The sequence below is a fragment of the Vanessa cardui genome, chromosome 18, assembly GCF_905220365.1.
Source record: "Vanessa cardui chromosome 18, ilVanCard2.1, whole genome shotgun sequence".
NCBI lineage: Eukaryota > Metazoa > Arthropoda > Insecta > Lepidoptera > Nymphalidae > Vanessa > Vanessa cardui.
The window spans coordinates 6256786-6283611 of NC_061140.1; the positions used below are offsets into that span (position 1 = coordinate 6256786).

General features: G+C 32.3%; 2 protein-coding genes across 2 annotated transcripts in view; one reads left to right on the forward strand and one right to left on the reverse strand.

Moving 5' to 3' along the window:
* The window catches only part of LOC124537358 (thrombospondin type-1 domain-containing protein 4-like), a 97707-nt gene extending 79392 nt beyond the window's left edge, over nt 1-18315 (forward strand). The window contains exons 8-17 of the mRNA XM_047114185.1: nt 11554-11734; nt 13707-13867; nt 13941-14249; nt 14591-14815; nt 15073-15312; nt 15527-15674; nt 16180-16355; nt 16867-17041; nt 17298-17387; nt 17907-18315. Of these exons, the coding sequence (XP_046970141.1) occupies nt 11554-11734; nt 13707-13867; nt 13941-14249; nt 14591-14815; nt 15073-15312; nt 15527-15674; nt 16180-16355; nt 16867-17041; nt 17298-17387; nt 17907-18010 (1809 nt within the window). The 3' untranslated portion in view covers nt 18011-18315. The remainder of the gene's footprint in view (nt 1-11553; nt 11735-13706; nt 13868-13940; nt 14250-14590; nt 14816-15072; nt 15313-15526; nt 15675-16179; nt 16356-16866; nt 17042-17297; nt 17388-17906) is intronic.
* Nucleotides 18316-20951: 2636 nt separating this feature from the next.
* LOC124537255 (thrombospondin type-1 domain-containing protein 4-like) overlaps nt 20952-26826 on the reverse strand; it is a 159054-nt gene continuing 153179 nt past the window's right edge. The window contains exons 10-17 of the mRNA XM_047114029.1: nt 26236-26784; nt 25892-26158; nt 25679-25820; nt 25148-25323; nt 24236-24428; nt 23286-23357; nt 22533-22655; nt 20952-22374 (exon numbers count right to left, since the gene is read on the reverse strand). Of these exons, the coding sequence (XP_046969985.1) occupies nt 22549-22655; nt 23286-23357; nt 24236-24428; nt 25148-25323; nt 25679-25820; nt 25892-26158; nt 26236-26784 (1506 nt within the window). The 3' untranslated portion in view covers nt 20952-22374; nt 22533-22548. The remainder of the gene's footprint in view (nt 22375-22532; nt 22656-23285; nt 23358-24235; nt 24429-25147; nt 25324-25678; nt 25821-25891; nt 26159-26235; nt 26785-26826) is intronic.

A 26826-nucleotide genomic window follows, 5' to 3' on the forward strand; every position in this document is an offset into this window, starting at 1 on the left:
ACAACTTGGCTGTAGCATCGGCAAAATTCGTAAAACCGATCACATCCGAATTAAGTAAACAACAACAACAACAGTCTGTCAATTTCCACTGCTGGGCTAAAGGCCTCCTCTCCCTTTGAGGAGAAGGCTTGGAACATATTCCACCACGTTGTTCCAATGCGGGTTGTTGGAATACACATGTGGCAGAATTTCTATGAAATTTGTTTTTGCTGAGCACGAGATGAATTACAAAGACAAATTAAGCACATGAATCAGCGGTGCTTGCCTGGATTTGAACCCGCAATAATCGGTTAAGATGCACGTGTTCTAACCACTAGGCCATCTCGACTCCGAATTAAGTACGCTATCCCAAATTATCATTATCTATTTATTATGTGAATATGATCTTTACGCAAACGTAATAACTTGTAAAATATCATATGATGTAATATATTCATCAATTTGACACGTTGATTTACATGCACTTGCTTTATCGGACGCGAGAATCTATAGCGACGAATAGCGTCGAATGTCGCGATAGGGAGCTATTTCTATTGGTTGTATAAATCGTCCGTAATCGGTTTTATTGAATTTGCCGTTGCTACATCTAAGTTGTGTCGTACTATACGTGTATAATTTGTAACTTTCACAACAAGCAAAACCGGCATGTGTTATATGTAGAAAACATAATGATTTGTATTTTTTTTCAGTTATTAAACATGAGAAAATACCTACTATTTTCATAATGATAGATTATGTTGTATTTATTTATATATTTATTTATTATTTATATTAACCAATTTTTTTTATATCAGTTTCAGAAAAACTTTGTATAAATTTATAAGACAAGACATTTTAATTTTATAAAATACTTATTTAAAAACCTTAAACCAAAGACAAAATAACACATAAATACGATTCAACGAACTAAATCTTCATTCAATCGTTCATAAATGTTCAAACGATATCAGCTTAACCTTCAGAATCATTATTTTAGATTACACTGAGCATAGATGTAGCGTTCGGTCTTACAATTGAATGATCGTAAATAGCTTAGTGGTATCGCTTCGGTCTGTTTGGTTTGGCTTAAATATATATATTGTTCATAAATCCCTGTTATAACATGAATCAATTGTAATTATAAAATCAATATCGATATATTCAATATGATAAAAGACTTTTATGACGTAACAAGTCGTAGGTAATTAATAAATAAATAAAAAATATATATGTATTTAACTACAGGTACAAAGGATAACATCTTAGTTCCCAAGGCTGGTGGCACATTGACGATGTAAGGAATAGTTAATATTTCTTACAGCGTCATTGTCTATAGGTGATGGTGACCACTTACCATCAGGTGGTCCATATGCTCGTTCGCCAACCTATACCATAAAAAAAATCCAATTTAATTAATATTATGTAATTTAATTTATAAGGCACAAAGAAAATTGGTGGATTTTCTTTTTGTATTATATAATAAACGCATATACAAATACGAATAGAAATAAATTATGTCGTTGATTTCCTTGGAGTATATCACGCTGATATTGAAATACTGCTTTCCACTAATTAGTATCATCTATATTTCTTTCTATCGAAATGAATACATCTTATAAATTATACAAAGGTAGATCCAAGTTTACGCGATAAAAATATTTTATAAATTAATTTCAAGTAACCGATAAAATTATCGTAAATGTAAACAAAGATTTCGTAGATATTACGAATTAAAAATAGTGTTTTGACAGCATGAAATAATAAATTTTGATTGACTGCACAGTTTCACTAATATAGGGAAATGTGTCCTTAATCTGAAATAAATTACCTTCGCGGTATAATACGGAAACAAGAGAAGATGACGCTTCCATCCGCAACATTCATCGTTCTTCTGATTACCGTGAGTATTGTTTTATACATTAAGTAATTTTATTATACAAATGGTAATAATAATAAAAATATATTTAAAAAATTAAATCTGTTAGAATTTAAACAATAAAAAAATAATCTAACGCTAAAAAAGTCATCGAAATAATGAATAAAAAAAAACTGAAATTATAGAGGCCGTCCCAGGATGTTACTAGCGGAGGTCTTTGGTCTGGGGAACCCTATGTATTTTTAGCGATTTTTTTTAAGTTTTCGAGATATGTACGGTTTTGATTTATTTTCAGTTTTTTTTCAAATTTTGGACGGTTTTAGCTATAATTTTGTATAAGACTATTTGAGATTTTCTTCTTGAATATTATAGCTAGTATGTGTTTTTGCAGATAAACACACATATTAACCATAATATACAGGTATTTGAGACCTGTATATACTAGCCCATGTAGATTTTGTCCGGGTAGAATAAGAATTTTAATGACATTCCTTTTGTAGCGCCGCCTACTGCATCCAACATAACCCATGGTATCCATTAACACACAATAATATACAAAAATGTTCATTAACATTGCTCGGACCGTTGAGGAAGAAATATATTATCTGATGAGAAATAAAGACCAGTTGACTAATCACACAAATCTGTAACTATTTGTTCAGAATTTGGTATTTTATTGTAATTTATTCTTATATTATTTAGTGCTTTCAATGATTTATATACAGATTCGTGCCAATATTTGCCAGAAAGGTGTGCAGACGGATAGCTAACAAATAGGCTTTTAATGCATTTATTATTTAGTTGCAGTAAATTATGCCTGATAAACACAGTGTGATCTGAGAATTTAATTTGTGAATGACATATATAACCTAAATATTGTACAGATATTTAGATGCACTGTCTAATAAATAAAAAATTGTTTGAATTATTCAAGTATTTTAAGTAAAAACATTCTTAGAAAGTTTAAACTTACAACATTTTCTGAAAATATTTACATAAAAGATGAATAAGCTTTAAAGGATACACAGCCTTCCATAAAACCGAGACTTAAAATAGAGAGAAAGAGACAAAAGATCTTTAAAATATTGTCAAGATTTATTTTTTTATTGTTTCTGAAATTGCGATAACAACTTCTCACGTGTTATGTTTTATATAAAGTCGGGGTAAGAAAAAGTTCGTCACCTTATGATCTATTTTCGTGTGCTCAGTATGAGCGATAATCTGACATTACCGATCGAGAATGACATATTGCGTCGCAATGATTTGATGTTTAGATTCAAAAGGTACTAAGAGTTTACGACTTGATAAAGCAATGAATTTGAAAACTGAAGAAGGTTTTTTTACTCTGCATTCTTGCAAGAGTACAAATTGAAGCGACATTATTAATTGAAAACAAGATATTAAACATAACTGTCAAGCCGGGGCGAGTCGCCGGTTATTTCACACATATACGAATATGTATAATACACATCGCATATATCTATCAAATATAAGTTAAGACACGACATAGAATAAAATTAAATAATTTAATAAGAAATATGTTGTTATTATTCAAGGAATTAAATTAGTATAATATCAAATAGTTAATAAGGAGTTATGGCTACGATTTGTATACGAGGTGTTATGACAGATTTGTGAGTTGTAATTACCGCATGACCTCTTATTTACCTAACTTCGTGTATAGGGTTAATTATGCTTAATACTGGTGATATATTGTATGGGTACTTAGGTAATAGGTACTAGGTAAGAAGTATTTTATTGAATTATTTTTATTGAAGTTTTTTTTTTATATCCATATTGAAGTAGAACGGAAACAACAATGGTAGTGAGTTTAATTTTTTATTTCGAAATGTTCAATGTAGATTAGAGAAACACCCACCCAGTCATAAACATATAGATACACTTTAACTTGATTACACTTTAGTGCGTACAGTAAAAGCTCAGAAAGTACATTCTGATCCATTAACTTTATATAAACTTAAAGGTGTAATATTATTCATCTCATTAAAAAACGTTTTAAAATTCTTATATTACTAAAGTGTAACGATCAAATAATTTATCGTTTATATTAATGGTGACAGCTAGATGTAAACAAGGCTGTGGGCGACAACCGGCGTGCACTCTTAATTTGATTTATATTAACATTAGTTTAATTAAGGATTTTGAACAATTACGCAGAGTTTTTATAATTAATACTTGTCACATCGAATGTGTAAATAATAAACTAAATTTTAAGGTTCGGCCACACATACACATAAATATAAAGCACGCAAACAATTTATATAAATAAAATCTATTATTTAAATGCGTTGTTAGGAAAACTGTCTAACTCTTATTGAATTGTTGATATAATTATTCTTTTGCTGTTATCTTTTAATAAATATAATAACTGCAGTGCCATTTAGTAGTTAATCAGCAAATACTAATAAATAATAGGTGCTCCATATAATAGAATAATACCTCATCTGTAATAAAATGACATATTTGAGTTCCATGCTGTCCAATGATATTAAAATCTTTAATCTCAAAACATCTAATCTAATTTTACAGATACTGTTCGGTCAGTGTTCGAAATTCGAACTGGTATTTTTTTCTCCCATTTTTTTCGCTTAGACTAAAGCCTTACAATAACTGCCATATAAAAAAAACAAAATGATCACAGATTAGAAAATTGTACTGAACTGTTATACCTTTACCTAGAAAATGATCACAGAGTAGAAAAATGTATTTCACTGTTATACTTATAAACATATTTATACATAGATGAATTAGTGTTAAGCCCAACTAGACATCAACTCTCAAGACTCACAAGGGTACACTACCGTAATTTATTCAATAGAATTTAAGTATTTAATGCATCATATATTTGAGTATAAACATGTTTTGACTATCAATACAAATGCTATAATCAATTTAAATGTAATTTACAAATTAAGCGTAGATTTATTAAGAACTTTTGATCAATACAATATCATTGATAAATTATATTAATCACGAACTTACGTTCAACGACAGGTAATACGTTTCACACTTAATTCTAATTAATGGCCTATTAGTGAACGTTTTCAATTACGTATTTCGTTTGATTTATAAGTCAATACATTACTGAGTATTTGATGATTAAGAACTGCGCCGAGATTACGGTGATCATAATGAAATCAACTATTTTTATTGGTATTTACGTCACAGTCAGAACAGGGTAATATTGACTGACAAGGGCATTTCTTTAACTGAAAATTTAGATTAGGTTTGGATTATATGTACGCGTGATATACGGGTTTTTGGCGGATAGGTCGTATTGCTTATTATATGTGTATATACGTGTAGTTGAAAGTAACTATGTGTGTACATAATGACTGTAAACTTTAAGAAAATATTATTAACCTTAGTACCTCTACGTGAATTAAGGTTCTATATTTTGAGAAATACATTTGTGTTTATTTGTCAAGTTTTATTTTAGGTTGTTTTAATTGACAAGTTTGATTGTAACACGCTAATTATTCTATATATTTTTATTTCACAAAATCATGTTTTAATTAGAATGTTCTAAATATAAATATTTTTTTAGTTAGAATGTTTATACGTTGCTTCCTTACGTATTCATTCTTTATATTCAACATTATATTTACTTAATTGATTTTTAACGACTGATGACAAAGTTTCAAAGGGTTTTTTTGAGATGACCTTTGCTCGTACTAATTTCAATAATTTTATTAATCTTTCACTGGTAAAAGCTAGTAATAAGATTAAGAGCGTATTTTGTTTTTCATACTAAAGTTAACACTTAATCTTCAATTCCTTGAAGTTAATACGATTTAATAACATGAATAATTAAAAGTACATAATTTAAGCTTATATGCATGATAGTTTTATAATGTCATAAGTCGTTATTTTAAGTGGTGTTAAGTCTTTATTATAATGATGAAGTTTTTGGTTAATACATTTTCAAAAGTAAATTAAATATATGCTACAGTGACCACTGGGCCTTATAGCATAATAAATATGTCTCAGTTCATTAAAATTCTCAGGCATATGACAGTCCTAACGTTGGTAAAACGGCGCCGGCATTAATATAAATTTACTAGCTAATTTACATTTGTATAAAGTCATTAGCCAAATAAAGACAAGACGTTCTTTATAAGATATTTCACAAATATTTTGTTAAGACATTTGCTGGTCCCGTGACTTTGTTTGCATGGACTTTGTACTCGGAGATACATTTCGGCCCATCTAGGTGGTGGGTGCTTTCTCTTATTCTTTATTCAATATGCAAACTTACACTCTGCTCTCAATTTTGTTGGTTAGTAAAATAAAGTCGGTAGCAGTCATCATCACCATCCATCACACTTCTAGGCTATTCCACAAATTACTTCTAATACGAGTGGACTTGCCTTTCTTCACAGTGCATTCCTTCATCGAGCATAAGATGAATCTTTAACTCGACAAATTAAATATTGCTGATCTGAGTTTTAATCTGCAATAATCATTTAACAATCCTTTTCATACCATCAGGGCAATCTTGGCAATCACACGCTAAGTAAGTAACTAACATAAGCAGTAAAAAACAACTCCTTATGCTTATACCTCTTGAGTTTCATTATTATGAATTGATATATTTAAAAAAAGTTTTAAACGATACCTTAAATATACTTATAAAACTTGAACGCATGGAATGGTGGCGAGAATGCTAGCAGCATTGCCTCGTTGAATCTCAATTCCGATCATCTGGGTAAAAAAACAAACCAGCCCTCAGGTCACCAGTGGACGGAATAAAACGAGGTGTTATAAAAATTTAAAGGATTAATTATTTTAAAAAACTTTCCATGCAAATATAGTCATTACACAAATATAACGGAATGTCTTAAAATATGACATTAATGATTATTGAACCCTTTTATATAAAATGCAAATTTGTTTCCTTTTCAATTAACTCCTGCGATTGCACTATCTCGTTTAAAATGTTTTTAAAAGCAGATAATCGTAAAATATGTAACATATTGTTTTTGATACATAAATTAACATTATATCTTATTATTGTTTAAATATAAAAATAAATAAGTATACGAAATCTTAAGTAAATACCTATTTATACTTTTAATAAACAAATGTTTATTATATTATGTAAAGTAATAATTAACAGTTCTATGCGAAAACAAAATATGATCTGTACAAACAGACGCGTCGCTTAAACATGTAAACACTTTCTGGAATAGAAACTTTTTGTGTTGTTATTTTATTTGATTATTATACATTTTTTATTTTAACCGCAGAAGCAAAAAGATTCGTTATAAATAAATATTTAAAATGTTATGTCATTATTTGATTTTTTTTGTAATTCTCTTTCAGGATAAGCTATTTATTATTATATATGAATATATAAGATATTATAAGTGTAACATACATATATTCGCGGATTGAGTTATTTTAGTTTAAAAACTGAAATAACAACGTTCTCAATTATGATTGAAATAAATGATATTCAGCTACTTGTAGACCATCAGCTGTTTTTAGTTACCTATTAAAGGGATTTGAACACCATAGTCAATGTTCTGATTGCTTCAAATTAAGTATTCTGAGGCTAAAAACAATAAATAATAAAAAATTGCAATTCATTATCATCTGGAATCATAAGGATACACAACTAACTATTATAATTTCCTATATTTATTTTCTAAAACTCTCTTTTAAAATATAAATAGCTATTACATCACAGCTGATATTCTATTTTTAAAAACGTGTTTTTTGATCATTTGAGAAATAAATATACCTTTTAATACCTTCACTTTGTAAAAGGCGATAAAAATAAAATAAATTCGGCGGACACGAGATCACTCTATTCGAAGCGTTCGGAACCGCGAAGAGTATTCAGTAATTTATATAAATAATGGAATAAGATATAATGTTAATGAGGTGATGTAAATTAGCTCCATAAACGTATTATAAAGATACCATGAAGCTCGTTTTCGATCGTAAAAAATAATCACAAAAGTAATATACACTAATGATATTATAATTAAATGGCTTATAAATATATTGCTATAGTCATTGGATTGAAATTATATATATATATATATATATATATATATATATATATATATATATATATATATATATCTTTAATGTAATAGTATTTTTTTAAAGTCATCTGTCATGCTGTGTTTTTAGTAACAATTTGATTTATTTGTTAAGTTTAATAAAAATCTGTTCCATATATACTTCAAGGAGTTGGGTCATTCTTGCCGGTCAGATGTTGTCGTTAAGGAAGCTGATTTATTATGTAATTTGTTTTTAATTATACTAATACTTTCTATCATATCAGTTTCTTTAATTTATTTGAAATATATAGTAAATATATTTAACAATGGCAAAAAAATCCTAACGAATATTATAAATGTCACAATGCGTTTGTTGTCCACAATAACTCACTTAACTAGTTACTCAATTAACTATTGTCATACATTTTTTCAAAAGTACAATAACGCACTTATGGTACAATACAGGTAGACGAAGCCCCGTGCGTAAACTAGCTATTCATAAATTATTTAACGACTTAAAAATAATCAAAACATTGATATAAAATTATTTGATGTGTCCAGCATTAAGAAGACAAACTAAAAAAATTAATCATTCGAATACTTAGAATCAAATCTATTAAAAAGCAATAAAACCATAGATACATAATCTTATGTACCTATATAAGACATAAATTTAATGTAAAATTTCGTAATCGTGCTTTTATCTGACTCATCTTGTAAACAGAATCCTTGATCGGTGTTTGCAAGCGCCGGCGCCTCGACCATCAACTTTGTATCTATATAAGCAAATGTTAGGTAAATTTGTAGATAGCAAATATCGTAAAAATATACTAATACGATGTATTTAAATTTTTTTTTTTCGATTCGTTGTGACGTCAGACGTTACGAGGACAACGGATATTATTAATAGTCCTAAAACAATAATATGGATTCAATTTTAACGCTTAAAATAATGTTATAGAGGTCAGATTTGATTGTTTGTTTATTTCTGAATTGGAGCAAAATTTAGTAACGCAATTTTGTAATGCAAATATTCTATGCTTCACACTAGTTTAGGTCAGACATAGGATACACGGAGTGTTTGTATGTTGCTATTTTTAAGGTATTGTTATATATTTTAGAGAGTCGAGATGGCCCAGTGGTTAGAACGTGTGTATCTAAACCGAAGATTGCGGGTTCAAACCCAGGCAATCACTGCTGATTCATGTGCTTAATTTGTCTTTATAATTCATCTCGTGCTCAGCGGTGAAGAGAACATCGTGAGGAAACCTGCATGTGACAAATTTCATAGAAATTCTGCCACATGTGTATTCAACCAACCCGCATTGGAACAGCGTGGTGGAATATGGTCTAAACCTTCTCCTCAAAGGGAGAGGATGCCTTTAGCCCAGCAGTGGGAATTTACAGGCTGTTGTTGTTATATATTTCGTAAACATGTTTCGGATTAGAAAGTCGACAGATTCCCAAGTAAATCTTCGTCAAATATATAAAAGTCATTTTTCATTAGCTCCTATAATAGCCTGTAAAATTATGGTATATAGCCTTTCTTAATAAATGAACTATCTAACATTGAAATATTCTTTCAAATCGAACTAGTAGTTTCAGAGATAAGCGCGTTCAAGCAAACACGTTTTTCAGCTTTATTATTGTTGTGTAGATGAGAACTTCAATATTTCAACGCATTTGGCGTTCGCAAGAGCTCCAATATCCGTTTCCAGTAAACTAGTGTCAATCTGTCAAATCGTTCGCTATCAGCACGACTCACTATAGAGATCTAAATACGCGAACTTTGATATTAGCAAGAGATGGGGTCGATATGATATTTCTCGAGCAATATCTCAGCGGAAAACAAACATCACACCGTTACTATACCATATGAAATGAAATGAAATTTATTTGCAAGAATATGGTTACATAAGATCTTACAGTAATTATGTCCTTATCATATTCAACCGATTTCGTATGCAAAAATTATACTATTTACACTGAATCATGCAATCAATCTACACAATTGGAATAATTAAGGCAACTATCATGTCTTGAATAAAATATTTATACAATAAAAAAAATGTCAATATCTAATAAAAACTGAATATCAATCTAAACAATATTGGAATAAATAAACTTATGTTAATGTGGAAACAATTAATATAGCTGTGACAAAAGACACATTACTCAAAATTTAAACAAATACAAAATCACATTTTGACAAATTAAACAATATATCAAAACATTTTCTCGGACATTCAACGGTTATCGAAGTTTTCGATCGCAGCGAGTATCTAACAATTCTCTGTAACGTGTACGTATTTCTAGATCTCTCGATATTTATAATCAGGGTCGTGTATCATAATGTGTTGGTACAGTACGAGTATGACATTCCGCTGAACAATACGTAGAGCCATTAGGCAGATTGTATTCTTGTCAACTATCAGCGATTAAATGTCGCCGTGATGTCGCCCAATAGATATTCTTCACGCTAGACTCCTTGCTAATGGAGTTATTATTACGAATTCCTAACCTGCTCTGACAATATGGGCAAAGGAGTGTCGTGTTCTATTTAAGGATCGTTTTCGGTAGTTCTCTATGAATCAGAGACGTTTTTTAACATACTTAATTCAATATTTATTATGTTTTCAAGATAACTGAAGTGTATTTATTACCGACTACAATATTTATATTTATATATATAGTTTAATACAATATTTATAGATTTTGTATTAATTAAAATAAATTTATTTAATTGAAAAAATGGCATAATAAACCTTAAAAATACATTTTTATATGAACATATATACATTTAATATAATAATATTTGATTTAAAATGTAAACATGTGTACATGTAAACAAATAATATCTAATATGAATGAAAATGTTTTATCCATTTTCGTTCCTAAGTTCGTGAATTATTCTTATTTTTTATTTAAGTACGTTCGAAAAGCACTTTTGAGGCTACTTCAGTATTCGTTATATACAAATGAGTTTTTTTAAGTTACAAAATATATAAAGCTTAGTTTATAAGAAAATTAAATATTTTTATAATATAATATACAATTTAATATTTTTTAAAACAATGTGTAAATTTAATTGATTACTTATCGGGGCCGATTATTTAATCATCAGTTAACAATAATATAACGAGCTGAGATGGCCCAGTAGTTAGAACGCGCGCATCTTAGCCGATGTTTGCGGGTTCAAGCCCAAGCAAGCATTGCTATAATATACATGTTTGTGCTTAATTGTGTTTATAATTCACCTCAAGCTCGGCGGTGAAGGAAAACATCGTGAGGAAACTTGCATGTGTCTAATTTCATCGAAATTCTGCCACATGTGCATTCTACCAACCCTCATTGGAACAGCGTGGTGGAATATGTTCCAAAACCTTCTCCTTAGTGGTAGAGGAGGCCTTAGCCCAGCAGTGGGAAATTTACAGGCTGTTACTGTACTGTACTGTAACAATATAACTAATTTTATTGTAATAAATTTCCTGAACTTGACGATTTCATTGTTCACTGACGGTTATAAATTCGGTCCATATATCAATACTAGTTTTATTTTTGTGATGTCCTAATTTCGAATGACATTTTTACGGTCTGTTTATTATAAAACCTTTGTTGTGATATTTATGAGTGTCAATAATATCTATGGTTATTTAACCGCAGGTGGTAGGCCGGGATGTGCTTTCGGTGGCAGGTAGTCGCGACGTGCGCTGCGGACGGCGGCTAGTGTCCGGCCTGTTCTCCCGTCCGAGGTTACCTCTCGGCTACTCCTATGTTACAACGGTACCCAGAGGCGCCTGTCGGCTCAACGTCTCGGAAATCGTATCCAGCGATAATTATATCGGTATGTTTTATATCTATTCAATATCACTGACTTTTACTAATGCTAATATTAATTATTAACTCGTTAATACCGCTTCTTTCCCCGGATGTTAATTATATTTTTAGTAAATAATGAAATTAGATGAAACAAAAATCATACTTTTTATTGTAAGCCTATAAACTTAACTAAACGTTCAGAGAGATGTAAATGCATAAGAGTCGGTTTTATCGGTAATGCGATCTCTTCCAGGCAACCGTTAGGTATAGGAAAGAAACGAGAATGATGTAGTAGTACGAGATGAGTAAAAATGCGTGTGCAATGAAATAATAATATGTTTAAAATAAATTAATGTACTACATTTAATATATAGACAAAGATACATACACGTGTATGTTTACAATGAAATAAATGAATGAACCAAATTAAATTAATTTAAAAGTATTGCGAATGATTATTTTATGTTCGAAATTTAAATTAAATCAGTTCGTGGTCTTATATACTATCTAAATAAGATGTTACATAGCGAAATTTTAAAATACAGCTTTGTTCCTTTAATTGAAAAGGAGCTGGTGTCACACTTTTAATTGACGGGTTATTTTAAATTTGTCGCCTTGTTCAAAGTGCATTGAATTGAATATGACAAAGTTATATCAGTAAATAAAATGATTTATTTCGTTTTAATTTGATAATTCGAAATATTTATATAGGAGGATATGATGGCTTATTCAATTTAAGCCGTTGAAAACATCATTACAATGATGGATGGATTCCGCATGACAGAGTTCGCATTCGCGTTAGACATTCATTTGTTTGCAGTCAATGGTCCTTTGATGAAGGCAAATGGGCCGCAAACATTAGGTTAGTCACTTATCAATCAATGTTGTACGTCTGCTTGCTCGTAAATCATTCGTAAATGCAACAATAGACGCCTGCGATGTCCTGCGGATTATGAATGGATCTAACCTTGCGTATGTTTCCGCATTATTTGAAATCAATTAGTCAAATTTCGAATGTCGAGATGTTCCAATAGTTAGAACGCGTGATACTTAATCTGGGTTAGCGCAAGCAACACAAAATTTTTATGTGTTTCAATTATTATTATTATTCTTTAGTTCATGTTATTTACGTGGGCTTTGTGTAAGCCCATTTGGGTAGGTACCACCCAATCATATTTGCCAATTGGTGGCGTATTGGCGATGTAAGGAATGGCTAGTATTTCTAATAGCGCCATTGTCTATGGGCGGTGGTGTATACTTACCATCAAGTTGCCCCTATGCTCGTTCCTAAATCTATAGCATAAAAAATAAATATATGTAGAAATTTGTCATGTATCTCCCTAACACAAACAGGAGCAGTGTGGGATACAATGTACCTACCATTCACAGGCCATTAATTTACTTTTATATACTAGATTAACCAAGTCCTAACAATAACTCATCTACTAATATCAAAAGAATAATACAATGTTTGTATGTACATAATATTTATTTTGGTGAGAGATATTACATTCTATCGTTAAACTATTTAAAAGACGTGGATCGTATGTTACATTGAATAACGTATTTTGTATAACATTTATTAACTCGATGTGTTTGAACCAAGGCCAAAGGTCGGGGTCAATGCATAAGATACAAGTCGGTAAAGCATTTAATAATTCCTGAGCTTGTAAACTAAAGGTACGCTAACAAGCTATGAATATTGCGAACCGCTTAAATACGTTTAGACATGCACAATGTACTGATCTTATGGCTCTAAGTCAACGAGTATCTCTTTAAATTACAATAAAATTATAGACGCCTACAATTTTATTGTCTAACTGAAATATAGTTATTTTATTATATTCAACTCATCAATGAATTCAATTGCGTGATAGCAGTATTTGTTTAAAGTAATTAATTGTCAAATCAATAGTTGTTTTTGGAAAGCATGGTATCTTCAGGATTTTCGTCATCATTTAAATTAAAATCTTTATTTTTTTATGTGTTTCTTATAGCGTTGAAGATAACAAACGGCTCTTATATTATGAATGGAGAATTTGCAGTCAGCACCCCAGGGACATATGAGGCTACTGGTGCTAGATTTGTTTACACCAGAGAAGGTGGTCTTGACTCCGTTTTTGCATTGGGACCCACACACAGTGCCATCGATATTATGGTATGATAATAGATTTTGCGGTTATGTCCTTTCTAAAGTTGATGATACTGAAGTAATGGAATCTTTATTGTAGATCTTGTACACGCAACCGAATCCGAACATAAAATACGAATATTTCACGGAATCTCTACCAGGCGAAGTTGACGTGGAATCTGTGACAAAAGTTAATCCACCCGAATCAACAGTGATTCCCAAGCACACGAGGCGGCATCACGGATTCGATGGGCATCGAACGAATAATCCAGGATACCCAGACACGGCTGGATTAACTAAAGAATCCAGAGATAATGCTATAGAAGAAAATGTCGTTGGTGGGAGGAAATTTATGTGGAAGATACTCTCCTATACACAATGTTCTAGAAGTTGTGGAGGGGGTATACAGGTATGTTTATCGTATTGCAAAAAACTTTATATAAGAAGCTACTGCTATACAATATAGTAAACACCATGTGTGCACCGGTTTGCGTGGGTACGCCACTACGAGGCCCCGGGTTCGATTCCTGGCCGAGTCGATGTAGAAAAAGTTCATTAGTTTTCTATGTTGTCTTAGGTTTGTTTGTGGTACCGTCGTTACTTCTGATTTTCCATAACACAAGTGCTTTAGCTACTTACTTACTACCTACTTAAATATAGAAAACAATTATTCTCTTTAACTTGTAAATAATTATATAAGCAAATATAATTTTTAAGCAATTTTGTAATTCAAATTCTTGGTAACACTAGGTAGGCAAATACAGATGCGTTGAGGCAAGCTTATCAGGAGATAGAGAGGTATCACCAGTACACTGTGCGGGGTCCCCGCCACCTGGAAAGAGACGAAGGTGCGGTAATTTACCCTGTGCTCCGAGGTGGAGGGCGGCTGCCTGGTCACCATGTCCTCAATGTGGTCCTGCGACCAGAACTAGGATAGTCGGATGTGTGCAAGACCACTCACGAGGTATTACTAAGGTAAGTAAGTTGGATTAAAAGCAATTTGATTTATTAATGCTTACGTTACGGATATTAAATTTCTTTTACAATTGTTTATTTAACGTCATCGAGGATAGAATATAGTTGCAAATATATATGCTTTTATCTATATATGTTCTAAATCGAAGGAAAAACAATTTATAAATATATAATTTAATATATCTTATACACAATGGTTCATATATAACTCAAACATTTTTTTCTATAAAAATCTTCTGAATTCGTATTGTTTTCAGATAAGCGATCAAAAATGTCCGGCACCAAAGCCCTCAACTACAGATACCTGTAATATACCGGACTGTGGATTGAATACAGGAATTAGACACGTAGATCGTCTGAAGTCACGTGTTCAAACAGATACATTTAAAGATGGGCCCATATATACGATAGCCGTCAATACATCTGATGATGATCTAGGACCGGAATATAGTTTCAGTGCTGGAGTGGGCAGCTGGCTTTATACTGATTGGTCAGAGGTAACTTTTTATCGGAGCGTTCTTATTTCATTTATTACATGTACTTAAAAACAAGTTATCATCCTATGTAAGTTTAATTTTATATGCAGTTGTCGGTTTAGTGCTTCAAAAGTTACTAAGAGTTTACGATAAAGGATTGAATTTGAAAATTCAGGAAGGTTTTCTTACTATGACTGTACACAGTGGGTGGTATAACTAATTATTTTTATTTTAGTGTGTAGGCTGGTGTGTAGGGGGAGGCTTACAAACGAGGGCAGTCCGTTGCGCTGATCCTTCCGGCTGTCCCCGGAAATCCCCTGAATCGTCACGAAATTGCGCTCCAACGCTGCCCTGCGAACCTCACGACGGACACTGGTTTATGGGTAGGTTGTATGTATTTAAATATTACACGTTTATGTATTCTAGTGCTTCATATTTTTGTTATAATGACGTCATCAAAATATTTGTATAAATATACTATTAGCACAGTTAATAGACGCTAAAAGCACATTTATGTTAATTCAATGTTTTTTTTTATTATAAATAATTACCTGTTGAGTTTATAAAGTCATAAGAACACTTGAAGATTTGGAATATAATAATGAGCGTGCCTTTTAAAAAGTAAAACTTTGGCAAACATATTTTTGGGTCAGGTTTCTCCGTCTCTGTGCGTTAGGATGTTTGTGTTTATGATTTTTTTTTTAATAACAAATGTTTTGATCTGATCTTATAAACTGAAAATTCATTTCATCTGACCTATAATAGGATAATACATATTTGATAAAGTTTTCATCGAACTTGCTTTTGTAGTCTTATGTAATCAAACTGGTGGAAAGGTAGATAAATAATGTATTCATGAACTTTTAATGAGATTTTTTTTAATCCTAGGCGATTGGTCACCTTGTTCATCTCCATGTGGAGGTATGCAAGTTCGCGGAGTACTCTGCATAGGGGGGAGTGGGAGGCACCTTCGAGATTCAGCCTGTAAGGATGCTAAGCCTGAGCATCAAAGAAAATGTGGAAACGAATGCCCACCCGCGTGGTACTCTAGTGAATGGGGACAGGTATGGATTCTTAAGTGATAACTTCTTATGGGAGGGTAAACCGCTTCGTTACGTAACGCGTTACGGCGCTAGTTTGTCTGACTTTCTTCTCTTTTACGCATACAATAGGCAGACTCCTCTTTTCTCTTACCCACAGCGCTAACCATATAGCCATATAGCCTTTCGGATAGTTTAAGTTATCATATCTGTTGGGCGTCCAGAGACTTATTTTTTTACAAGTATTGTTACATACGGTGAAGGACTCTGATGATATCGTTACAAAGGGAAAAAGCGTTATCACACCCTTTTTGTCTGTATATTTCTTTTACATAAGCTTTAAAATAAAATTGTTATTGTTTATATTACCGCGAAATTGTTCTAAATTTTAAATATATTTGTAATTGTATCTCACATTATATGTAACAAAAACAAGTTATTTTTAATCAGGTATCCATCGAAACCACTATTATTTAAATTTTTCTCTATTAAATTATTTAAGACTAGCATTTATTAATGTAACATTTATTTTTAGTGTACTGGTAACTGCACGCTCGGTGTCGGAATACAACGACGTACAGTCGTGTGCGCGCGCGGGGACGGCAGCGCCGCCGGTGACGACGACTGTACCACACCCCGACCGCACTCTAATCGCGCTTGTGAGCCCAAGTGTACCACTGAACCGACTATACCACCTGATTTAACCATCGGTAATAGTTCTAATTATATACATATTATTTTCTTTTTTACGAAATTATTTTGTTTTTTTTTTCTATATTAAATATTTATCAAGAATGTTTTATTTGAAAATAGAATTATGTGTTTTTCATATTTGTAAATAATGCTTTTGCTAAATACAATGTACAGTCATTTAATAAAATTGTATAGGTATTTATTTTTATAGCATAAGTAATGACTTCTACACACATTTAAAAATATATGTATTAATATACGACCGATTTTCAGAGTCTCAAAAATCGGGGACGGAAATACCGGCAACACACACACCAGTATCGACCACACAAAGGAACTATAACACATTCAATGATAAGAAAGGTATAACTACTTAAACGTTTAATATACTTTACTGACTTTTTTATTTTACTCAATATTAGATGTTATGTTTTAATCCTTTATCCTTAGCATTGGAGTTTAAATTAGTAAAGCAAGACTACTTCAAAGCGAGTTGTTACAGATACACGCAAAATTTTATAAATCGATAGGCAATCCTTTTTGTTTAGTTGACTACCAACTCTGCAAATGCAATGATCCAGTTGCGGCCTAAGTTGAATGATAAGGATAAAACTTTATCGGGGTCCTAAATTTCCTGTGTTTGAGGTTAATTTTTACGTAGAAGTTAAATCGAATTCGATTTGTGTCTAATTAGTAGAATTCGTCCCCGGGATCTGAGCTCACCAAGGCGAGGACGTGGTGAATTATAATAACAATTAACTAATGCAGTATTGGCGATACTTGTCTGCGTTTTCTAGCCACTGAGTCGTGCATTATAGTAGAGCATACATATGTTGAGTTGTCAGTTTATGGGAATTATGATTGTTTCTTTTTTTGTTACAGACTGCGAAGACAAACTGCCAAACTGCTCGCTCGCAGTCCAAGCCAGACTTTGTCACTACAAATATTACATACAAAATTGTTGCGATTCCTGCAAAGTAACATGATTATTTAAATATATATCGAATGAAATTTGAATATCGATTTAAACTCGATCACACTAACGTTCGAACAGATATATACGCGAACTTTTTTAGCATTACAAAAATAACTCGAAATAATTATGTAAGCGAATAATAATTATAAGTTTTATTCATATTGTATTTCGGTGTGATATTTATTTTCTATTAAAATCATAAGCACATAAGTATTATGACATTGTATTAATTTAAGATTCAATTAAATGGTTCTTACGACATTTTGTACGTATAATGTAAATAAAAAACAATAAAAATGCGATACAAAAACTTTATATGGAATTTTCATTTTATTCATATTGTAAAGTTCCTTTTCTAATATCGGTGGAATCGAATTCGGTAATATGCCTTTCTAATTGAGATGTCTTTAATTGAATATAGTCTATTTTGATTATGACCAAATTAGTTTTCATCAGACCAAATAGCAATTATAAAGTCTGTTATTATGATGTGAGTTCTGTCCTGTTTGGTATTATCTACGGCAGGTATTTTAAGGGAAACGAGCCAGGCTGTGACACGAAAACCAATACTTTTAGAGGACTTACAGCAGAAGTGCAATCAATATCTTATTCCAAACACTGGGCTGTTATTAAGAATGGAATGCTATGAATAAAAAAACCCTTTATTTTTATTTGCTGACAACACAGGACAGTAACAAGTAGTCGTTGGCTATTCTCAAGTCTGTAATAATAATAATAAGCCTGTCTTTGTATTAAGACCAGAGTATAATCAATATCCAAGTAAGATTTTGTGCACTACTTGTGGTAGTCAGCCTACAGCAACAAAATGACGTACGTATACAAATTAGCATTCAAAATAATAATAATTCCAAACTATCTAAGTACTTAGCTTTATATTACCATACACGATCCATCACTCAAAGCTGCCCACAGACTCATTTTACATTACCTTGCATCATAGTGTCGTCTACCTTCTCATACAAATCGCTTTTGAACCTAATAGTACTATATTTTGAAGGTGTTATATATAAATTAAGTATGTAACTGTGCTAGTTGTAGGAATGATATCTGTGTAATTTCGTATATTTTTGAGCTATAGGCGTCAAAAACAAAAGGTCAAATTGAGTTTGAAATTACTTAGCAGTTATGACGTATCATGATACAAATCCATTCTAATATATATCTTATTTTAAATGCCTTACATAAAACTTATATCCCATCAAAAACATAAATGTAAAATGAGAGCCAAGTTCAATTGTCCTTCCTGATATTATAACTGTTAAAAAATATTATTTATTCCTTGACTGTAATATAATGTACAATGTACTGTACCATGTTTTTAAAAAGTAGTAAAGTAACAGTAAATTTCCCACTGCTGGGATAAGGCCTCCTGTTCATTTAAAGAAAGTGTTTGAACATATTCCAACACGCTGCTCCAATGCGGGGTGGTGGAATGCACATGTGGCAGAATTTCGATGAAATTAGACACATGCAGGTTTCCTCACGATGTTTTCCTTCACCGCCGAGCACGAGATGAATTATATAACACAAATTAAGCACATGAATATTCATTGGCCTGGGTGTGAACTCGCAATCATCGGTTAAGATGCACGCGTTCTAATCACTGGGCCATCTCAACCTTCATCCAAAAAAGTAGTACTTGGCAGTTACTCTTAAAATTTTGACTATTGACGTGACAAGCGCGTTAATGTTCTTGCGACATACGACCCTACTGATACGATCAACTGCCTTGACATAGCCCTCGTGTACAATGCCTTAATATAATTCTTTTGGTTTTATTGTATAGCGAGTCCAATGTGTTATTTTCTACAATACATACAATAAACATAACATTATTTGTATGATGTCATTACAAATGATGAGATATACCGGAAGCTGAAAACTGCTAATATTGTTTATTTTCAAATAATTTACTCATTGAAGTGATGTCATCACCGATTTCCTATATTTGTATTCAAAATGCAGCAAACATTCATGTTTAGTTTACAATCAGTATATTTGTAAAAAATAATATACATATTAGATAAAATTATTTACTTGGTGAAAGGAGTTTGAAGAATCCCGTCTGAGTGCAACCTTAAACTTATAACGTATTTGACAGTCAAACAGTTACTGTCGTAATTTTCTGATTTTAAGGGTGAGTGAGCCAGCGTAACTTTAAGGACACAAGGCTTACCATCTCATGGTAAGGTATATTGAATATTGTTCCCCGTGCCAAGTCTTACGGGTGTTGATGGTAACTTATACTCTGGTGGACTATTTAGTATGCCTATAAATTTAAAATAATCAAATCTATCCTCAGTAGACGATGGGAACATATTATTGGAATTTGTTTGTAGACATTATTGATGGGACATTCGTTTTTACGTATATATGTAAGACACAAGAGACAGACATTTATTTATTTATTAATTTGAGGTGAGCCATTTATACGTAAAGCAAAATATCTACCTAGTTTTTTAACCAACGAGCTTTACGGTTTTTTTTTTAAATACTCCACTGTATTTTTTATGGTATAGGTTGGCGGACGAGCATATGGGTTTACACCACCACCTGATGGTAAGTGGTCACCTTTTTACGGTAGTGTCTGCTTCATTCCCAAAAAAATGTCGTTTTTTCAGCGATTCTAAAGTATTACTAAGTACCTCATTATTTAAATCTCTTATTAAATATCTTAACTCAGTCAACACAATATAGTCTATGTTATTATTTAAATAAAATATATATTTTGTCAATATGTCTATAGTAAAGAAATATACTATTATTGACTTAATATTTAAGATGTTCAAATTGCATCTATACATCTATATTTTAATATTTTTGGAGCAGGTAATGTGCGTAATACGACTACATGACGTAAATTTTAAAAATATCTGTTATGTAAAAATTAAAAAGGTAATAATTTAAAGGTAAAGGAAAATAAAACAAAATTCGGTGTTTAAAGCTTAATATTTTTGTACGTTGTTATACGCGATATTAGTACAGACAGAAATGCCGTTACATTAGTAAAACCAATTTAAAAATAAACATAATTGTGATGGTACGGTATAAATTATTGTGTTTGTTACCTATAACATAAATACTTACAGCCGGTAAATAAATGCGCTATACAAAATAATGTAAATATTTACATGAAATTTGCTATAAGGGCAGCTCCACACGTAGACAATTGGTTCAGAATGTTTTTTTTTACTGTATATTTCAAATTAAGAATATGATCTGTATATAAAACTTCATAACATCTCTTAAGCGTAGTGCACATTGATTTTTCTATTTCATTTTTATTTAATGCGTACTTAATAAAAATAAAACCTCGGTGACATTTGATGGTCACTTATACAATTAATCATGTGTGGCGCCGCCTTAAGCGTCCATTTCTTTGTTCACACATTCAGTATCAATAAATAATGAACACAATGTTATTGTTCCTTAATTATATTTAGAAACATATTTTTTTTAAATTTATAATGAATACTATAAAACCCTAAGCTAAATCGTATATTAAATTTAATGACTAATCTATGATATAGTTTGAATGGTTAACTAAATATATTTTATAATACATTTGTAGAATCTCATTATAATATATTTCAGAAGTCAGCAAAACGACAGAGGCAAGCTTATACAATTGTGATCAAGGAATAATATGCTTTAACGTTATATAAATAAAATATATGTTTATGTATTACATTCTCTTACAATGGTATTTACCTTTAGTGACAGTTGTATATTATTATAATTTTTTAATGATTTATTTATATTGAAAACAGTTCGGTAGAAGTAAGAATTAACTATCCATTATTTATCCAGTACGGCACCAATCTTGGGCACTGAAATGTTATGTCATTTGCGTAAAGGCCACCGCCTCAAACCTTAACGGAACAATATTAAGTATTGCTGTTTTGCGGTAGTGTATAGGTGTGCTATCCTACCCAGATTATTTCTAAATATTCATGTCACGACAGGCAAATACCATAATACGTCTAAATTCTGGAGATCATAAAATTAATTCCTACCTTATAGAAATACAAACGATTCTCGACAAATGAACTTCTATTTATTATTATTGATAAAAATATATTTAGATATATTGAAATATATTATTATTTACTATTAAATTGATAAGAGGAAAAGTTCATTAGCCTTATGTATAGTGAAAATTCTTATATTTAATAATTTTTGAGTTAAAAAGCTATTTTCATAATGTAGTTAATTACATTTTTTATTTAATTACCGAAAGTGAACAAAAACTTTATACACATACGTATTGTTTGTATGTATGTAGGTATGTTCACTTTAAGTTCATTTGTATCACAATACTATGAGTCGTAACTCCTTTGCTTCTAACAATACCTGTAATAAAAAAAAAAAACAAATTAGCCAGATAAAATAAAAAAATAAAAAATCCATTCGATTTATTAATAACATTCCATATTTGAAAATCTATTTAAATTTGGAATAGTATAATATCGATAAATTCCCGTTATATTTGTTAAATGTTTAGAACTCACCGTGGTTGATTGCCGTTTACCGACCATGGCAAGAATGGCAGCAGTTATCGCCATAATAGTGGTAGTGGCAGAGACGCGCCTGCACCGCCAGCGCGCAGTTGCTGAGCTTGTCCACACATGCTCCTGTGCACATATATTGTATGATTATAATAATAATATATAAGTGGATTTAGGGACTAGGTTAGTGTCGTAGAATAGTTAAATGAAGTGTGAACTGTCATAAGACCACGGAATCCTGATCCGTAATAATTTAGAAAGATTTCAGGCGCTTTAGAACCTTTTTAAGCTGAAAATTTTATATTAAGCTATGCTATATAAAATTTGAATAGAAATTTCCATACATTTATCGTTGTAGACGTAACATATGCTTAATAAAAGAATCAAATCCATACTTTAAATAAAGACGGTTTTACTATTTCGTTAATTATTTTACTATTAATAATTCAATTTTTATTGACCAAATATAACTGCTATATTTTCAAAAACGACACACAAGTTTTCATTCTGACAGGTTAAAAAATAAATATGTAAATGCTCTTATCAAATATAACTTCATGTAATTTTGTCTAATGTAAAAAAAAAGTTTTGTACAAAGAGATATACATACGTTACGGCCTAATTTGTTTGTATATTTATTTTAACACAAAATTTTACAGCGATGAAACTGTGACGCAGTCCTATTCATTCAATACTTGACATCTATATTTTTGTTTATTTTAGTTTTATTTTAATTATTATAGCAATTAAAGTTACCTTTGCTAAATGAGCGTTCTCTGACGTTCTGTGTGTTTTGGCTTTGGTGTCGCGTCACACGTTGCTGTGGATCTGGAATAGAAATTTATATTTTTCCATTCGTGAGAGATAAAGCGAGCTGTCAACAAATGATGCGAACGTTTGGATGGGTGGGTTTTTCTTACTTAATCACCCCAGATAGATTGATTGAAATCTGGAATGTCTGGAATTGGATATAGGTTTCTTTTATTCCCGGAAAATTGAAAAGGTAGGAATTGGTAAAACACTTGCAAAATGCTCAAACAACAGCACTCCCTTTACATACACAGTACAACTTTAAAAACCGTCTAGTATTCTTACGTTGTATGCGTTTTTTTTCAATTGCTTGTAGTAATAATGGATGCAGGAAAAAAGCAAATGACGTACGTACGTTGATGTGACTACTACCTAGAATTTGTAGATACAAGTTCTCATTCATTAGAATCAGTTTCAAAAAGCACTTTAGTCGACATTTTTATAATTATATATTAATGCAATATGCATTGACTTTTACAGAACATGTGAATATTGATCGGCGGGAATAGTCATTATGATAGTATTTTTTTTAAGGCTAAGCTGCTATAAATTCATTATAATGATACAACAACAACAACAACAAAAACAAAAGCCTGTAAATACTAATTTCTGGGCTAAAGGCCTTCTCTCCCTTTGAGGAGAAGGTTTTTGGAACATATTCCACCACGCTGTTCCCATGCGGGTTGGTGGAATACACATGTGGCAGAATTTATATGAAATTTGTCACATGCAGGTTTCCTCACGATGTTTTTCTTCACAGCTGAGCACAAGACGAATTATAAAGACAAATTAAGCAAGTAATGGGTTTGAACCCACAATCATCGGTTAAGATGCACGGGTTCTAACCACTGGACCATCTCGACTCTATATAATGACACATCTAGGTTAATTCGTACCTGCAGCCACGACGCTGACGGCGGGCTTGACGACGGGGCGCGTGGTGCAGCGCGCGGGCACGCACGAGCGCCGCGCGGGCGGGCGCGCGCCGGCGCAGTCCGCGTCGCGCGCCGCGCCGCCCGCGCCCTCCGCGCCGCCGCGCGCGCACCACACCGTGCGCGTCTGGATGCCGGCTTCGCAGGGACCGGTGCACTGAGTAAAGTTCATTATCGTGTCACTTATATCGTTCTTACTATTCGCAAAATAAGTATTTTCTAGAAATTACGTATGTGGTTCTTTCTGATCAGATACACTGTAAAAGTCACAACGGGGCGTACTTAGTGCTACAATTATAATAATGTACATTATTCCGTGCGTGGGTGATGATACGTTGGTTCGGATGTGAATTGTAATAAAACAATAAAATGGAGGAATGGTAATTTTAATTCAAATGTCGATCTAGCTAAATAACTGATCTAGCATAATATCAATAGATACTTTTATGAATTTGAATATTCAACTCGATATCATACAAACGGTAAATGGAGCGTGTAGAAATTTAAATCAAAGGCGAATTCAATTCTCGTTGGCGTGTTCCTGACTGTTAATACTACAAAAGATAATACCTAATACATTATTGACGTATTGAAAAAAAGGAAAATTATTTATTGATTTTGTATTAGCACTTCTCTAGCTGTATTCTAAGATTCTGAGTAAAATATTGTCAAAAAAAATGATCATCGAAAATATTTTGTTCCTTCAAAGCATGTGGCATTCTAAAAAATAAATTAAATGATGCAATTTTTAAATTGTATATGTATATTGTTTAAATGTTAATATAAATATGTATGTGTTTTATGTACGAGCACAATTATGCTGGGTGCACAACGCTCTCATACTGGTAATAAATGTTGGTTTCTAATTGTACTTACCTCTCCCCAATCACTGAGATACCAAGAGGGAGCACAATTCCCTCCACACGCTCGCTCTGATTCAGGTTTGGGCGTTTTACACAAGTTATCACGAAGCCGTCTGCCGTTACCACCGATACAAATCACTCCTCTAATCTGTCTGCCACCACAACCCGCTGAGCATGCTGACCAGTCACCTGGAGTAAAATTGACATTATTTATACGCTCGAGTCTTATATTTAACTAGCTGAGCCCCGACCTTGTACGCGTTTGAATATAACAAAAAAAAATTGTAGCCTAAGTTACTCATTATATCAGTTATCAGCCTGTGAAAGTTCCGTCAAGATCGGTCCAGCCGTTCAAGAGATTAACCGGAAAAAACAGACAGACAAACAGACGGAAAAAAAATGTAAAAAATGTTATTTTGGTACTTGTACCGTGTATACATATGTACATATGCATTGAATAAAAAAGGGCTATTTTAATATTACAAACAGACACTCCAATTTTATTAAATTTAGATAAAAACTTGGTATAAGATTTTATATTAACCAGTAAACCATTGCGCGTCACACTGTTTTCTTAAGGAACATGTCTGAGAAATATGGGGAGCTCGGTGAGCTGAACAGCCATCAGGTTCTGCGCAGCGGACAGCACGAGACTGCACTCCACCTCCTACACACCAGCCTACGCACTGCAAAAAATAACCAGAGTTACTAAATGCCAACAAAGTTACTTCGATGGTACTACATGAACCATATTTACCTCAGACCATTCCGTATAAAGCCAACCTCCAGCAGCAGTGAAGCTGTACTTGGGTTCATGCGTGAGGCTGATTTCATTATCCGATACGTTAGAAGCGAGTGATATTACGGGACCTTCACGGAATGTGTCAACTCGATCATTAGGACGAACTTGTCGCCTTGCATCAAGTCGCGGCGAGACTTCTGAGGCAGGTTTTCCATCACAGTTAGGAATTTCACAAGCTTCTTCACTTGGCGGCATAGGTAACGGACATTTTTGGTCACTAATCTGTAAAATTATTGTTTGGTAATTCAAACGTAAGTCATAAACTGTGCGATTCATATTTATTATTTTGATCTACAAACCTTTGTAATACCTCGAGCATGGTCTTGGACACATCCAACTATTCTAGTACGATGAGCTGGACCACAGACTGGACATGGTCCCCATGCAGCAGCCCTCCATCTAGGGGGACAAGGAGCCACTCCACATCGCCTACGTCTCGAAGAAGGTGGCGTTCCAGTGCAATGAGCTGGGGACACTTCACGATCTTCTTTACCATCGAGCTCAACACATTTAAACTTTCCAATTTGAAGACCACCTCCGCAAGTTCTCGAGCATTGCGTGTATGACACAATTTTCCATACAAACTTCCTGTCACCAATGACGTTGGTGTCCAATTGATACTGATTTTCAACAGAGCTAAAATCTGGTTGCTTCGAAAGGGATGGACCGGATTTTTCTAAGGCTCTCGTGTGGGATTCGGCATTGTGATGTCTATGGTGCCTTTGAATTTGATGATGAGTTTGCTCAGGTTCAGTGTTCGAAGTTGGAATATCGTTACTAGTTTCATCTGGCAATGAATCCGTAAGGTATTCGTATTTTATGTTCGGATTTGGTTGAGTATATAGGACCTAGAAACAAAATTACTTTTAATACTGTGTTCAAAATATGAA